The 17,434-nt window shown below is 40.0% G+C and overlaps 1 protein-coding gene across 5 annotated transcripts in view; it reads right to left on the bottom strand.

The window, feature by feature from the left end:
- ctif (CBP80/20-dependent translation initiation factor) overlaps positions 1-16,719 on the bottom strand; it is a 54,682-nt gene extending 37,963 nt beyond the window's left edge. For 2 of the 5 annotated variants that reach the window (XM_056403431.1, XM_056403433.1), the window contains exons 1-7: positions 16,554-16,719; positions 6,408-6,646; positions 5,786-5,857; positions 4,262-4,384; positions 3,384-3,457; positions 1,581-1,685; positions 1,283-1,361 (exon numbers count right to left, since the gene is read on the bottom strand). In XM_056403431.1, the coding sequence (XP_056259406.1) occupies positions 1,283-1,361; positions 1,581-1,685; positions 3,384-3,457; positions 4,262-4,384; positions 5,786-5,857; positions 6,408-6,584 (630 nt within the window). In that variant the 5' untranslated portion in view covers positions 6,585-6,646; positions 16,554-16,719. The remainder of the gene's footprint in view (positions 1-1,282; positions 1,362-1,580; positions 1,686-3,383; positions 3,458-4,261; positions 4,385-5,785; positions 5,858-6,407; positions 6,647-16,553) is intronic. The other 3 variants (XM_056403432.1, XM_056403434.1, XM_056403436.1) reach the window with 3 other exon arrangements.
- Positions 16,720-17,434: the final 715 nt, after the last annotated feature.

Below are 17,434 nucleotides of genomic sequence, written 5' to 3'. Positions count from 1 at the left end.
AACAAGAAGGGGGAATTTTATACTGAAAAGATCATAGTGGAAAACACCTCCATGATTGGTCTAACTCAGACTGTAGTAGCCTCTTATTAGTTTCATCTGAATTAAAGAACACAAAACAGGCCTGGGGATTTTGCAGACTGGGATCGTGTTGGTAAGGGCTGTTTTCGGTATGGAGAGGTGGAATTATTGCAGCAACTTTTAAACAACTTTTACAGTGTATGTGAATGTTTCTTTGAGCAAGACTTAAAAAAGCGTGAAGCTATCCTTTACATTGAGCTCAAAAGCTGTTAAAGATTAAAACTGATTTAAAAAAAACAACCACTGCCTCAGAAAGCAACAACCTACATCGCTTCCCTATAGATACACTCAGTTGGCAGTTTATTCAGTATACTTAGCTAAAACTAATGCTGTCTAATACAACAGTTCTGCAATAAATCCTCATTGCAGTCATACTGCCCTGATTTTGCATTCTGTTTGTACTGAAACTGTTTTAGAGGGGTGCTGATTCAACTGTATAGTCATTTTGGAGGCTGCAGTATGTGGTGCAGTTGAATTGTATTGTGTTATATAGACAGGTGTTTCTATTATTTTCTATCAATGAGGGCAGGCTAAATAACAGAAACACCTCTCTGTGTAATGCACTACAGTTCAACAGCACCACAAACAACATTCTCTACACAGTTGAATCAACGTTTCTCTAAAACAATTTAAATAAAAGCTGAACATTATAACCTTCCTGAAGAGAGGACTTATTGCAGGACTCATGCATTAAACTCCATTAGTTTTAGCTTGGTGAAGCCGATAAACTACGTAGAGTATATATAGTATTTGGCTCAAACCTTAACTGTTGTTCAAACATATAACCACCAGGGGTCAGTATAACATTTTTTATCCACTTCTCATTTCAGTTACAGCTCACTTTAACAACTGCCCAGTAGATGTCACCAAAGGTTCATTTATGGTCAATCAGTCTCATTTGTAACTAATCTACCGTCTACAGACTGGTCTTGTATTAATAGCTCTTTAACAAAAAAAATGACATTCATTTTTCTTCTACAGCAGGAAAGTTGATCCCTGCTTTTATTTATTACAGTGCTGTTTCATATTTTGGTGACTTTGCTTTGAGCCTGTCAACAGCACCATTGCTATGCTCAGTGCACCAGTTGCATTTTTCCATTATGCCACAAGAGGTCGCTCTCTGACAACTGATGGAGAGAGGCTTTCTGTCTACAGGCCCACTGTGTCAAATCAATACACAAAAAGAGAAAAATGAGTGACTTACAGAGCACAGATGGGGTAGGAACCTCTCTATGTCATTCATGTCTATGCCGTCATCCTCCTCAAACTTGTTTTTGTTCATTCTGACAGAGAGGAAATGAGACAGAGAGAGACAATCAATGAACTGTCACCCTCTGGGATGACACTGACACGAATCGGATCAATAGTGACAGAGGACAATTCTAAAGACATTAACTGAGACAATATGGAGTAATGAGAGCAAATTATGTGACATAGCAAGGCAACACCAGCAGGATCAAATACTGCAGATAAACACTTAATACCCAAAGCTCATATCTTACCCCTCTCTGTCAATATGTGGCAGGTGCTTTGGCGTTCCTCTTAAGTGTTTCCTGTGGAAATGGCTGAAGTCCAGTTTCTCTGGCTGCACATCCCAACCTGCACCCCTTTAACACAGAGACAAAGAGACAGACCAAAGGTTAGAGACAGCCAGCACCATGCATACAAACAAGGAAAGAAAGAAAAGGCATACAAGACAACTTTCTACATTTTAAAGATTTTTTTCTTACATGTACGTAGGTACAATTAAGTACAGTAAGTAAAGGTATTAGCAACAAAATTTACTCAACTGGTATTGTATATTAATCTGTAATGATGTGTCATGTATCAACTGATCACTTAAATCTTAATTTGAAAAGAAACTAGTAACTAAAATTGACCTGTTATATGAAAGTAAGTTGAGTAAAAAGTAAAATATTTCCTTCTGAAATGTTGTGCTGTAGAAGTACAAAGTAGCATAAAATGTAAATACTCAAGCAAAGTACAAGTACCTGAAAACTGTACTTAAGTGCAGTACTTGAGTTAATGCACTTAGTTACTTTCCACCGTAATACTCTAACATCAGCTGACATATCAAATGCTTATTTTCTCCAAAAAGTAAGAAATATGTTATGCAATTTGACATAACTCATAACACATAATTCAAGAATTCAAATCAGAATTCATCAAACTTGGAAATATATGTCTGTAGATTGAGCTCTGTTATGGTATTTTAATAATATGCATTCTTAATCTTATGCAATTTATCAACTGTTCCTCAAAAGGAAATGTTACACCCATTTAGTGGACGCCTCTCACAGACACATTAGGCTACAGCAAACCTTTCAATTGCAAGGCCATTTGTTTCTCATAGTTTAACTAGAAATGACTCCTAATTAATTATCAATGCCAGTTTTCATTCAGTATTCAATCAATACTACTCTACATCTCTGTCTGCGTGAGGGGGGAGTTTCTTACATCATCCCACTGTGCCGACTCATTCACTGTGTGCTCACATGTGCCAACGTGGCCGGAACCTAGGTATCTGAAGCTGCCGTGCAGCTGTTACCATAGCAACCAGTCCCCCCCACCCACTCCCCACCTCAGTGCAACTGATTTATGTGCCACTCACTTCCTCTTTTTCCTTTTTTTTTTCTCCTCCAAGTTTCAGATCCAGCTCTTGTTTGAAAAATCATTTAGTCACACTGAAGTTGAACAAGATTTGTTAAAGATCTACACTCAGGTCTAAATTGAGTAAAACTAACAAGATTTTAAGCATTAAGGTTTTCAGAGAATGCAGGCAAGGCTCCAATGGTTAGGTGCAATAGAAATGTGGCCTTTGGCTGAAACAGTGAAACAAAATGCTTTTCATCAGAAGAAACACCAGCAGTGTAAGAAGCTCAGTGTCTGCAGTAACTTAAAGTGAGTTTGGAATGAAGAGACAGAGCTGGCTTAGCCAACGCCTAAGATTAAGAAGATACATTTCATGTTGATATGTATTCCTTTGGCTCCCCCCAATAAATGCCAGAAATGAGCTGGGTCTTGATGTCAAATCTGGGAAATACTGTCTTTGGCTAATCAGGCCAAATCTGATACAAAATTTGGATAGCTGTCCTCAAATTAAAAAATGCAATTGTAGAAGCGAAGGACAGAGAAGAGCAACCAAAGTAAATAAAGGACTGTTACAAAGTATGAGAGCAAGAGGCAAAAGCTAAGAGACTTCTTGTTTGTCTCATTCTGTCATATGACCTCCAGAAACTATGGTTGGAATTCAGACTCAGTAGACTGTACAACATCTTAGGTTTGTGAGACAGCAAGGCACTTACCCATGTGAGTCCATTGTGTTGGCAGCCCATATGTCTGTGCCCAGGATGTCAAAGGAGCCGTCCCTGTTCCCGTTCTAAAACAGCACACAAGGAAAAGCAAAGATGGATATTTTCAGTATGACTACAAAACGCCTCTTACCAAATCATCACATACTTGACTTGTATTTAACATTTATAAACAAGTACACCACTGCAACTGCTAATCTTAAAAAGTAAACTCCTTTTAGTATAGCCTCTTTACGCCTACAATTTTCCTTCAGTATTTATGTTGTTGATTCAAAGGGTCGCCTACCAACTTCGCACTACACTTCCAGAAAGTTGGGGAGCTTGCAGAGATAAGTTGGGGGGGCTTGCAGAGACAAAAAAAAAAAAGAAAAAAAAAAGGAGTAGTCAAAAGAGGTGCAGCAGAGGCAGAAATATCCTGACTTGTAGTCCCTAGCGTAGGTCAAGCTCCAAAATCATTGGATCCTACACTTCCCATAATGCATCAGTCATTTGACCTTCCTTGCCTGAGAATGTTCTGGTCTTTCATGCTTCACAAGCCCAGCTTGGGACAAATGTTTTCTCGAAAAAATCGACCTACATGTTCAAAATCGGTGGAGTTTAACATTTAGTAATGATGAAGAGTTGATTTGTGGTGATATGTTTATGTGCTCATGATCAAAGAAGGGTAAAGACTCCCAAGGGGAACAATACAATGAGCATGGCAGGAGTCATGTGACTGAAGTATACTGATCACTCAAAGTCTCATAAAGACAGATATTCTCTCTCCCATTAATTTCTTACAGGGGTGATCACTGAAGGAACACTTAGGGGATGTTGTAGCAAGTAAGAGACGCATGAACAGCAGACAAATACACGCACAGGTGTATCTGTACCTTGGCAGGGCCTTTGAACTGGTTGTTTCTGCCTCTGCTGCCAGAGCGTGAGCCAGAACCTGGTCTAGACCCCGAACTGGGCCTGGAACCTGTGCTGCCATTACTGCTGTGTTCCCACTCGTCCTGCAGAGTTGAGAGAGGACAACAAAAAAAAGGGCTGATGATTCTGTTTCATTCAAATTCAGTGTGTTTAATTTTCTGTCAGTTAGTAACACTTGGAATGCAGAGGGCAGCACAGCTACTTCTTAGACCAGATAAAACAACACAACAAAACAAAAAGTTTAGCCGATCTTAATAATGGTACATTTATCTTCAACCCAAATGTTATGCTAACAGACTGTTGGGGCTGGTACTCCCTTTTTGTTAGGGGAGGCTAGTGCGGCATTTGTCACCACATTTTTTTCTGCTATTGCAGAATCGTTCCCGATTGTTGTTGTACTTGTTTCTGAGTTTCACTATATACTGCAGGAAAAGATATGTCACAAGGGTTCAAACAAAACTCTGGCTCCTTTGCCAAGTCTATTATATCATTATACTTCCAGAGGCAAAATGTCAAAACAAATTGAAAATGGTAGGTTCATGATCTCTGGGACTTGGGAAGTTAACGTATTGAGATAAACACTGACATTTCAATCCTAGTCTCTCCTGTAACCTCCCTCACCCTGCTCGCTATGAACGTCTCACCCATACTGTGTCTCCCTCACTACTGTCTTCCTGGTGAGTCATACCAATGAATCTCTGAGGAGCAATAATACTCTAAATCTCTTTCACACACACACACACACACACACACACACACACACACACACACACACACACACACACACACACACACACACACACACACACACACGATATTTAGCAGACTAATTTGATTGATAATTCATTTAGGATTATTCAGTTACTGGCTCTAGCCTCGCAGTATCTCATGTTATTCATTAAAACAATACTTTGTCTTCAACAACCACGAGGAACTGACGAGCTGTGAATTGCTTAAAGCAGTTTCTTCTAATCATATACTTGAACAGATGATGTAAAGGGACAGACTAACTAACACACACACACACACACACACACACACACAATTGAGAACAGAGAAAACCTACGCTTTAATCTACATGAGCACAGAAGAAAACAACAACAACTGCAACACGGAGGTGGCAGTAGAATCAGGGCTGTGTTGGAGGCTCAACACACAAACGAAAATCACTCTCTCAAATTCTGAAACATGCTACGATTGATCGTTTTGTTTTTTCATTGGAACACTGTATCCTCATCCTATATTTTGTTAACATGGAGCGACCAGCAGTTTAATTACTGTTTATGCGCTGTGAGATCTTTAAAATAGAGGCATTTCACATCTTCCTCCTGTAAAGGACAGGCGAGTGAGGAGAAAATGGAGGATGCAACAGATGCAAAAGAAACATGGAGCAAGTGATTTAAGATTTAAAGAAAAAAGGCGTGATGGTGAGGTCAAAGGTAAAGGATAGGACAGAACCTTGACAGACACACAGGCACACCTACCGGCTTGGATGAGCCTCTCCCCCGTGAAGACGTCCAGCTGCCATCTCTCTTGTCGATGCAGTCGTCCGTCCACTGGAGGAGAGAAACGGGGGCATTAGATGCTATTATTTTTGAAAGGGGGGAGGGTTCTTTATATGTAAATAAAGAACACAAACTAACACAAAAGTTAAGTAAAAGTAACAAACTAAAATGCAGGGCAGAAAACTCTTAAATCACAGCATATTTTGAGACATGCTTCTTTGCAGTGTTTCTTTTATAATTGACTCAAAATGGTATCTGTGTCTTTGATCTCATCTTGAGCTATTTTGTGTATGTATAGATGCACAGAGGAGAAACTACGTCACAGCAGAAACAGAGTGTGTGTTGACTTTCTCATGCAGAAAACAGGACAGCTGCATATCCAGGGGCAGTGTAGGTGGATGCAAATCCACCTTTGTGTAGGTTTACATATACATTATAACAATAAGGGCAGATGTTTTGACGCAGGCTGTACCCCTCCAGCGTGTTATGGAAGATACAAAACAGAGACAATACTAGAGCCTCTACCAAAACTTAACCACTGCTTATAGCAGATATGGGGCTAATGAATACATGTCATCTATTTAAGTAATAAGCCTCTAACCTGTGGCACCTTGCCACCATTGTCCAAATCCAAGTCTCCATCTGCCTTGTCTCCCAGTAGCCCCTGCACCTGGTACTCCAGCACATAGCTGTCGATGAAGCGTTCCAGCTCTTCTATCTCCTGTGAGCGCGTGCTCCCAGCCTCAGACGATGCAGACGCCACTGAAGAATTCTCCATGGCAACCGGTGCTGCGAATGGTGGAAGGGGGAGGAGGAGGGGAAGGGAAGGAGGAAAGTGACCTGTGCAGAGAGGAAAAGAAAGATACAGAGAGAGGAGTAAGCTTAAACATTTAACATGAATAGGACGTTCCATATCAGAGCATTAATTTCCTCTGACTACAAGGCTGATCTATGTTCACATCCAGATCTCCAGCATCAAGAAAACAATAATGTGATTGACAGAGAGGTATAATGGAGCCAAAGTCCCAGAGCAGTGGATACATTAGGCGCTTTATATTTCATTAGTCGATTAGTAGATTAGTAATTATTTTGATAAATTGAATATTTTCTCAAGCAAAAATGCCAAAGACTGGCTTCTCAAATGTGATAATTTTATGCTTTTGTTGGGCATATATGATCATAAACTAATCAATCCAGAAAATAATTGGCAGATTAATCCATAATGAAAATAATAATTTGTTGTAGCCTTAAGTACCAGCAGCAATAGTTAGAGCAGTTATTCCTCTCACCTTGGTCCCTCTCAACTTCCCAATATTCAAAGAAGGCACTTAACCTCGCTGCTGTCAGTAAACATCCATATCTGCAAGGTGTGCTTCCAAAGTATCCAACAGCAAGCCTGTCCTGGTGCGGAGCTACAGCAGGCCCAGATTACATTAGATCTATCTTTTGAAAAACCTCTGACTCATGTCTACTACTTTGTGTGGCCAAATGTCAAATCCATGTCAATTTCTCAGTTTGTTTTTCCACCTCTTCCTTGCTATCACTCTCTCTGCGCTGTAGGTGTTGTGTGTGATCACCTGACCCCTGGCCAACAGAGAAGCAGCTTCCTGCCTGCCTGTCTGTTGCTACTAAGCTCCTTTACATCACGGCTTGATCACCAGCCATGCAAAGAGGATTTATGTCCCTGGAGCACGCAGAATGGTATCTGCTGAGCCCTGGGGACTCGCTGGGGAGCCCTGTGCATTTGCAGCCAACAAGTCAGCTACACAAGGTCTAAAGCCTTTGTTTTGGTTTTGGCTATAGAGCTATCTAATACTATGGTAATGTGGAGTGCCACATCCCAAAGACTTTTCTTTACATCAAATCAGATATTAATAAACAGTGTAGGCCTAGTATCTTATCAAATTATTAAAGGAACAAAAAAATAAAGTGAAGAAACAAAATAAATCATGCTATTTCAACAACAAAAACAGCACCATACTCAGTACCAATAATACAAACAACCATGTTTAAAACTATTATACTGCACTAGTAATACCAAGTGGGAAATGCTCCATTGGAAGATCTGACCCCAGGGTCAGTGGCAAGACAGCACCCCTGTTGAGCAGGACTAGAACTTGAACCAGCCTCTTGCTCAAGGACGTTTTAGCACTTCAGAGTCTCCCTACTCATGACTTCCCTGCTACTTTCTTTGTGTACATTTAGGACTAATGCTTTAATCCCTTCATACTATGCAGCACGGTCAATATGACCTAATCTGACCTAGTGTCAATAGTGTAATCCATTCATACAACGTTGCCAGAGCTTTGATTAGCCTGGTGATTTGCAGCTAGCAGGCTACAGAAGCACCGGCAAGCAAGTTTTTTACCCTTAGGAAATAACAAACAGGTACAGTAATACATGAATATAATAATACATACATATTAGCACATGCACAAGTACACCCATATATACTGTATGTATTTGTGCACCAAGTTTATCTTTTTATGCAGGTTGAGATATATTTTGATTTGAATGTTCAGGGTAATTTCAGAGCATAGGAGAAATTACCCTTGAACTACTGGCCCCATTTTTTGTTTCCTTTTCCTGCCCCAAAAAACAACCCATTATGTCACACCCCCAAAGTCGTTTAGCTCAGCTCAAATGAAACAGATGTCACTCAGTTGTCCAAGTCATGCCATTCTCCAGTTCCTCAACCAACCCAGTCTCCACTAACAGGCTCCATAACAACACTTTGCACCTGGGAGTCAAATATTCCCAAACATTAACATGTAAAACAGCACAATGTAATGCATTTCGACGCAACAGCCCTGCACTAAATGTTATGTTAACAGTGTTTAACTTAAATTATTGTTGTCAATGTTTGTTGTCATTTGTCAGTAAGTTTTTTTTATTTTTATTTTTTTATAAAAGACTTATTTCAAATGTGCTGAAGTGAAAAGAGCTGATTTTCATTAATTCCAACACAGTTTAAACTAATGGAGAAGCATACAATATTAGTACTCTGGATGTTTGCAACAATGGGTCAACTGATGTACATATTGGTGGTGGAAAGTGTCCGGTCTGATGTCCTACTGTTGTCCTTGACATGTAGTATAGAATTACTGCCTGTGGGGAAGCTGCCAATAGCTATTGACCCATCCATTAACACAGCTCTCATCTCGTTCTCCACCTTTTTGCCTCAGTATCTATCAGTTTCTTTATATTACCCTCTGTGTGATACTTTCAAAATATTTCACATGCTTATTGCAGGAGTCACATCTCTCCAGGCCTGTGCATGCATTATAGTCACCCAAAATCAACCCGAGAATCCAGAAAAGTAAATACTGGTTATGCATTATCATGGAACTGGCCTGTTGTATTTCAAATGGGACTCAAAGTCCTCTCTATCCTGCTGTGTTTCATAAGACATCTCTCAAAACCTGCAGCAGTTCAGACTGTATAGTTGTAATGTGTGCTGTCAGGTGTCTACATTTACTTTGCTTTTGTAGAGAGTTCATCTTTCAACTTAGTAATAATAACATCAATGTTCTTCTGGTGGAGGAGAAACATGTTTACCTAGGGTGACACACATTTGCTCATGTGAGAATCAACAAGCCAAACTACCTTCCCTTCAGGGTGCAGGAGAGAAGAGTAGGTTGTGAGGAGACTAAAGCAAGGGATTCATCTGACCCAGACAAAGAAAAGGCTACTGTCTTAAGCATCCATGAGAAAAAACAAACACAAATATAGACAGCAGGCTGATGGCCCCTCTGAGTTTCAGCTAAACAGTGAAACTGACTCTGCAAGGTCAGGAGCACAAATAGCATTACAAAGCATCTCACATTTAGCAAACACAAGTCTCATCTTGGCAGCACATACACCCCAAGATGATGCAATGATACAGGCTCTCACGTTACAAGATATTGATGTAAATGATGAGGGAAAGAATTCATAAAAACTTTGCATTATAACTTGGGAGCAATGACCTCCCAGCCTGTCCCTCACACAAAAATAATGAGTTACAGTTACAACTATAATTAATTTCATTCAGATTAATCTGTTGATGAGTTTCTTGATTACAGGATGTGCAGCAATTGCACACATCAAAGCCAGTTTACAGGTCTTGGGGAGTATTACTGCATATATGAAAAAAAATTGTATGAAGCCCTCTATCTGATGTGACATGAGTCAGTGTATGAAAATAAACAAAATCAGGAACCTCTGACCGAAGTGTGAATGGTTTAGTTGCATTTTGGGTAATGTAGGTGCCGGATTTTGACAAGGAAGAAGAATATGTGGAGTAGAAAAAGATGGCATCTCTGGTTCTGCATCGATTCTGAGCCTGACAATGTTACAGAAGTGCAATGCTAAATCAGTGGCATACTCTTTTAATCAATTGATTTTTTGGCCCATTAAATGTCAGATAATAGAAAAAAAAATGCCCATCAAAATGTTGAAAAGCCGAAAATGACACATGGAGATCACTTGTTTTGTCCAAAACAAAGAAATTTTAATTAACACCAGAGAAGACCAAGAGAGCCAACAAATATTCATGACTAGCTGAACATCAGACAGACAAAAGTTCATGTCTGATGAAGCACTTTGCTGCAGTGGTCATCTCACTGAACATTTGCACGTGTGTTGTCTGTTGGTTGTTGGCAGCCTGGAAGTACAGCACATGGGTCATTACAATGTGAGACCCCCCTCTTCTTTCTATCTTTGTTTGGCTGTCCCACTCTCCTTCCCCTTCTCAAACTACATCTTTCAGTCCCCCATCCCAAAAACCCCGACTCCTCCCCTGCTCCTTCCTGTCTCCACCCTTTCGCACTCCCTCAAGTTTACCAGCTGTTCCAACAAAGAGCTGCCTGCTACTCCGTCCTGGCCACACTCTCAGCTTCACTATTGTGCAGTAGTGGTGCGGAACTAGCATATCGGTATACAACACTTGCGGACATCAAAGCATACTTCTAACCTTATTCAGTTATCTAGTTCAAGCAACGTCATCTGGCCATCTCCATACTCATTAAATGAGCTAGTGTTTTCCAGGTCAAGCATTCTTAGCCCGATAATCAGACTGAATCACCATTTTGTTTCACTTCATTGATTCATTCTGTTGATTGATTCAGAGGGCAGGAACCACACTTAGTTTGTGCATGATATTCATTTTCAACCAACCACTGACTCAAGACATTATACTAACACAGAGTAGGTTCCTGAGTCGACACTACAAGCTAGCAGACATGGATCAAGATCGTAAAGTGTAAATCATAGTGTCCAACAATATGACCAAACTGAAGACTCTGTCCGAAGCCCAACACCAACCAGACAGATATTAAACTGGCCAGACAGACACGGCATGGCACTGGACAGCACACTGTTTCTTTGTTCACGAGGCAGTGACGAATGCCAATCTACACTTTCTATGTTCTGTGATCGGATACAAAAATCAGATAATAGATTTATTACTTGTATTTCATTTACTACACAATTGTGATCATGGAATCTTCTGCAATATCCCTCCCTATCTGAAACTTTTGGAGAAACTAAACCAAGAACCTGGCATACTGTGTAATAGTTAGTTCAGAAGGCTTGATAATGTGGTGAACTCACTTATTCCCAGGACCTGAATAAGGAGTCACCACTCCTTATTCAGGTCAGATACTCATATGTTAGAGAAGTTATAGCTGTCTAGTGCTTTTCTTGAACTTACTAATTAAAAGCTTTTTCCTCTGTTAAGGATATGCTGCCCCCTCTCTGTTCTACTGTTTCTTTAGGGATTTGCTAAAGACAGATGAACTCTATTGGGAGGCTGGGGGCACCCGCATTTGTCCAAATGTACTGACTTAAACAAGATCAGAAATCTTATAGTGAATGTTAGTATAATGTGTGTCTGAAAAATTAAATTAATTAACTATTCTAAAGATTTATACCTAATAAAAGTAATTTCTGTAAAACAAATGGTAGCATAAAGCATAACAACCATATAAACCATAATCCCCTGAGGTCCAAAGACACACTACCACTACTGTAGACACTGTCTCCTAACAAATCAGACTGGCCGTATCATGATACTAAACAGCAACACAACATATGCAATAATAAAGTAAAACATGTCCTCAGCCGGCAGAGATTTGCAGTCTTTGATATAGTTACAAAACAACCAAAGAGTAAGAACCATAATCTCTACCACCCAAACAGAGATAAACATGAAACCCAGTCTCCTCAGTGGGAGTCCAAGTCAATGTTCTTACCCCATGCAGCGAGAGCCGCTAATACGCCTAATCTGGTCTACTACTGACTGGCTGTCTCAACAAACTCACACTTGGGTTTAAATATAATTTAGAGTAGTCTATTTTTGAGAGCAGAATAGCAGCATGGTGTCTTCCAGTCTAACAAATATAAATCATTGGACATATTTACTACTATATGCGAGTATGTGTATTAATTCAAATGGAAGAAGCACAAATCTAGATTTTTATACTTGAGTGTAATAATTAGCAAACAGCAAAATGTCAGAAAAAAACTGTTGTGACTTTGTTTGTATAAGGTACATTATATGTGCACATGGATGCAACAAAGGTAGCTGTGTGAAAAATCTAGTGGCGCTGCAGGAAAATAATCTATTCAAAGTTTTTTCAAATTTCAGCTGGTGTTTGACGACAGATGCAGAACTCAGTTACCATGAATAATTTTCTATGATGTTTACTCCTTTACCACAACAACCGTTTCAGCACAGCCTCTTGTACTCTACACTGCATTTCACTACTGTATGAGCATATAACAAATAAAACCTTTGAATCTCATTTATAATTGTATCCTTTAGTATTTTGAACACTATCAGTAGAATGTATAGTGCCAGTGTGAGACTTGGACAAGACTTATGCAGCCTGTGTTCTTCCATAGCATGAAAAAAATACTTGCAATTTTTAGGGCCACTTCAACAACACTCCATTTTGTGGTGCGCCTACAAAATGTGACTGAAATAGTTGCAGCTTTCAACTCAAAGTGGCTCCATTCACATTACTTGTGCCCCTTCATGCTGCACTCTCTTGCAATATAAAATTTATATAGCGAGTACCAATTGATTTGTTTTTTAAATCCTTAATTGGTCCACATCACGCTCCTATGTAACATCTCGGATAGTGTACTTCAGATGTATGTAGAAACTGATGTCACTGAAATAGAGGCAAGACACACACACACACACACACACACACAACATCCTCAGTTGAGAGAGCAACAGGTGTCATGATCTAGAAAAAAACATGCATAGGAAGTTGTACTAGGAACACTGAACTTAAATTCAGGAATATGCATTTGTGGAGTTAAAATTACAAACCGACTTCAAAGGAAATGTGTTCTAATTCTGGCCTCCCATTGATAGTTACAAGCCGTTGTGAGTAAATGTGTTTACTCATCCAGTGTGAGAGCTGAATGACCTGAATCTAGAGGAACAGACCAGTAGAAGAGGGGGTCCAATGGTGTGTGTATGTGTGTACGTACACCTAAAACAATAGCCTCATTGTCCCCCTATGCCCCTGTAGTGACCTAATGGGAGAGGATTGGCCATGTGCAGTACTGTGGAACTACTGGGACTGTAGCCCAACAATGCCATTCTGTCCAGATCCACACACAAAGTCCTGGCAAACAACTGAGGGTGTGTAATACAGCTCATGACCTTCACAACCTGTATGGAGTGTAGGTAGATGTTCTGAGGCCTCAAAGCTGAATGGCAACAAAAGTGAAAAGAGAGACAACAAAGGTTAATCTGCAAAAGAGCAGTGGCCATTATCGGTCAGGGCTGAACAAATGGGATGATGACAAAACAAGTAACTCTGAGAACAAAAGGTCAACCATAGAAAGACCAGACTTGCTTGTTTCTCAAAAATACAAGGTTTATAATATGCAAGAGAACTTATCTGCAGTCCTGCACTAAGCTCGATGCCTTATGTGCTCAGCGTTAAACCACCACCTGATATCCCTCTTCTCACAAAGCCACTGTATGTTTCCCTCAATCGTGGCCCATGTGATCTCCCTCTCTTTCCTTTTTCTCTTTTCCCACTCACTCATCCGTACACTACAGGCAATGTAATGAGCAGCAGTTCCCATTGAAAAGAGGCTAGATATCTGCTTCGCAGCCTGACTCAGGGTGTTCCAGTTTTCTGCAGGCTACTCCCACTCTCTCCATAACATGCAGCTGTGTTCGCTCCTCCTCCACATTCTTCAAAACACTGCATGCGTATAAATGGGTCTGCGTCACAACCCTAAACACTACCCCCCCCATTTACATGCTGAACCCTGGTATCACTTGATGTACTCTGAGAACGATCTTACACTTCCTATCACTGTTTGACCTCTGAGGGCAAAGTTCACTGCATCGGTCATTCCTCACATCAAATGCAGCATATGTGCTGGGAGTGAAGATCACAGGGATGATGACACTGCACTGACTCTGCTTAGATGGTATAAATAAATCTGCAATTCATGCCAAGTTTAAACATCAGCAACCATAGTTTTTTCTATTTCAGTGCTCAAAAGTAAACTTTCAGGAATAAATTGGACCATTGCTGCTATGTAGTCAGGTGAGGTCCTACAGGCTAGATAATAAGATGCACCTATTGATCAGTTCCAAGCCATTTCACAGACTACGATCGAGGATTAGATCAGTTTCATGGAACAGGACACTGAACAAAATGCTACTGTAATTTCATGTGCCACTTCTGTATTGAGGTGATTAAGCAGTTCAGTCATTAAGCACACATAAATGTGTAATTGCAAGGTTGGGATCAACCCTACGACTAATTTATGCATGGATAATGTGCCAATGTGAGAGCAATCTTTTCACATGGCATGTTATTACAAAGTCTGGATAAAAGTCAACACTTTAGAGGATTTAAAATTTTCTTAATGTGAATAACAAACAAAAACACCTTAATGTGTAAGCCTAATATTTAACAACTGAAACAATGCCTCATGGCATGCAAAATATATGCAACATTAGTAGGGCCCATTACGGGTATAGACATATTATCTAGGTTTCAAAATTAGTTGGTTGATGTGTGTTGACCTCTGTCACCAGATGGAAACATGTTTAGTGGTTTCTTACATGCTTATTTCATTCATATATTTCATTATCCATATTGGAAATACCTTAAGCCAAGTATGTCTAGGCCCATGTGAGATCAAACCAGGACTGATTAAATTGATGTATTTTTAATTAATCTATGCAGGTTTGACTTTGTCATCGTCACAAAGGGTACAAAAGTGAACAAATTACTTGATCAGGCTGGGTAGATTTGAGACAGGCACATAGCCAAGTTAAATGTCTCCAATGTCTACAATGAATACTTGGTACAGGACATGACACTGGCTGAACCTGACTTACCACTTGGCAGACTAACGAATATGCATAGTTGAGGCACCACAGTAATGCTGGCAACTCAAGGATCATTAACAGTGTGACATTTATTCAAAGAAACAGATGTTCCTCTCAGTAGGAGTAGGTATATCTGATCATTCATTCATTAATTCATTAACCTGTTCTCTGCTGAAAATGCTGTCTGTTTAAAAGAGATTTGGTCGTGTTTTTCAGCATCAAAGTGTGTCAAATCATGTCTGAATCAAGTCAGGAGGGTCTGCTGTTGTATGACTTGTGGTAGCATGCAAACATTCCTTCACATCTATAAAGTCACTCAAATCCAATCAGTCTCTGAACAGCAGGAATCCCAGGAATGTTATGAGCAAACTTGACTTAAAGTATAGCATAAAGGACTCCTATGGGACAGATCAGCACCAGTTTTGAAACATTAACTTAAAATGTATGAATAATGATGTATAATTATACAGATGTTTAAGTTGCAATGACTTGTTCGTTCCAGCACATGTTCCACATGGTTTAGGTTTGTTCCATCCCATGCTAGTTCTGTAAACATTATGTCAGCTTACTACCAAAACAACTGCTTGTATTTGTTTTATCTACTTCAGTTGAGATGAGAGATTCCACTTTAAGTATTAGTTTATGGTATATCACTGATATCCCTCTATCCTGACTTGCAGCAGCTGTGATCCGGTCTTTGTTGTGAGGGTCAACAGCTGATACAGGCTCCTGATTTGCAGCAATCTCAGCGTCACAGGGTAGACTGACACCTTACGTTTTGAACGGCTATTCCTGATATTCCTGTCCTGCAACTGTAACGTAACGTTACTGAAACCAAACAAATTGCGAAGCTGATTATAACGATTCCATCATAACATCAACAACATCTTTTCATATATATATTGGACTACCATAACCACGCCCATGCTGTCTGGGATGCTAGTGCTGTATGTATCCGCTAGCCAAGTGGTGTATCCTGACAGGACAGGTTAGGTAACGTTATCCAAATGGCTGCACCACAATGTCCCTGTCACAATAACAAAAGCCACATCTGGAGGCGCCTCCACGCCCTGATGTGTCTGCCCTGCCCGCGTATCGCCGGTAACAATGGTGACGCAAGCTTTGCGGCTAACCAGCCAGCTAACGCTAGCTAGCTCTTAAGTACAACAGTAAACAACAGGCCACATATTACGACTTCAAACCACCCTCCGTCAACTGTGCTACATCAACAGGTCTGCAAGTTGAGGTCGAAGCAAAAAAACAGGTCAGTCACAGCGACAACTCGCAGCAAATCCAGCGCATCTTATAAAACTGTTATCTGGTTACTACGGTCATAGCACTTCAACCGACACACACCTTCAGCCGGCTCAAAATGACATAAATCCTTACCCGACGTGAGATTCTGACTCCTGGCGAACCCGGGTTCACCCCCTGAGATCAAATCCGCCGTGTCATGGGTGTGTTTCTCAAAAAGAGAGGTGGGAAAGAGGATTAGGTATCTGGTGGTAACTCCGACGTCCCAGACTGAGGAAAGAGGGAATGCAGGAATGTGACGTTCAGTCCAGTTTGCTGGCAGCGTTGACACGTGCACTCAGGAGTGGAGCATTGTGGGAAACGTAGTTCAATATTTGAAGTGATTCTTGCTTCTTTAGATAGGCCTACCTGATTAATAACTGGTTCTAAATGTCACACAACCCACTATTATCGTCTCCTTGCTTACAGGAAAAACTGCTTTGATACAGGACCAGGTAATGAACTAAACTAAACTAAACACAAAAGTTAGCAGTTTATCCACCTTTTGAATTAGCTAGCTACTTTAGCCACACATGCATCTTTGTGATGTAAAGCCATTATGGTAGCTAGTGGTGGAAAAGTAACCGTAACAGTAACATAAGTACATCAATTCTGCAATAATTCAGTGCTTGAGTAGAAAATTTAAGTACTTGTACTTTACTTGAGTAATTCTATTTTATGCTTCCACTTTCACTTTCACAGCAGCAAATATTTTCATTTTTACTCACATAAATTAATGCATCATTTATAATCCAAAAATAAAATATATATTATTCTGCAAAGGACCCTTAATTAATGAGTTTATTTTGATGATAATACTTTTATTCTTTTACTCAAGTAAAATTTTTATATATATTTTTATATTTCTATGCTGTGGTGTTGCTACTTTTACTCAAGTAAAAGATCTGAATACTTCCTCCATCACTGATGATTGCTCAAGTAGTCATATATCACAGTGACATAAATTACAAAACTGA

The sequence above is a fragment of the Seriola aureovittata genome, chromosome 18 (assembly GCF_021018895.1).
Source record: "Seriola aureovittata isolate HTS-2021-v1 ecotype China chromosome 18, ASM2101889v1, whole genome shotgun sequence".
In the NCBI taxonomy this organism is placed as follows: Eukaryota; Metazoa; Chordata; class Actinopteri; order Carangiformes; family Carangidae; genus Seriola; species Seriola aureovittata.
Note: the sequence above shows the minus strand (reverse complement) of the source record. Positions and strands in the feature narration are given on the sequence as shown.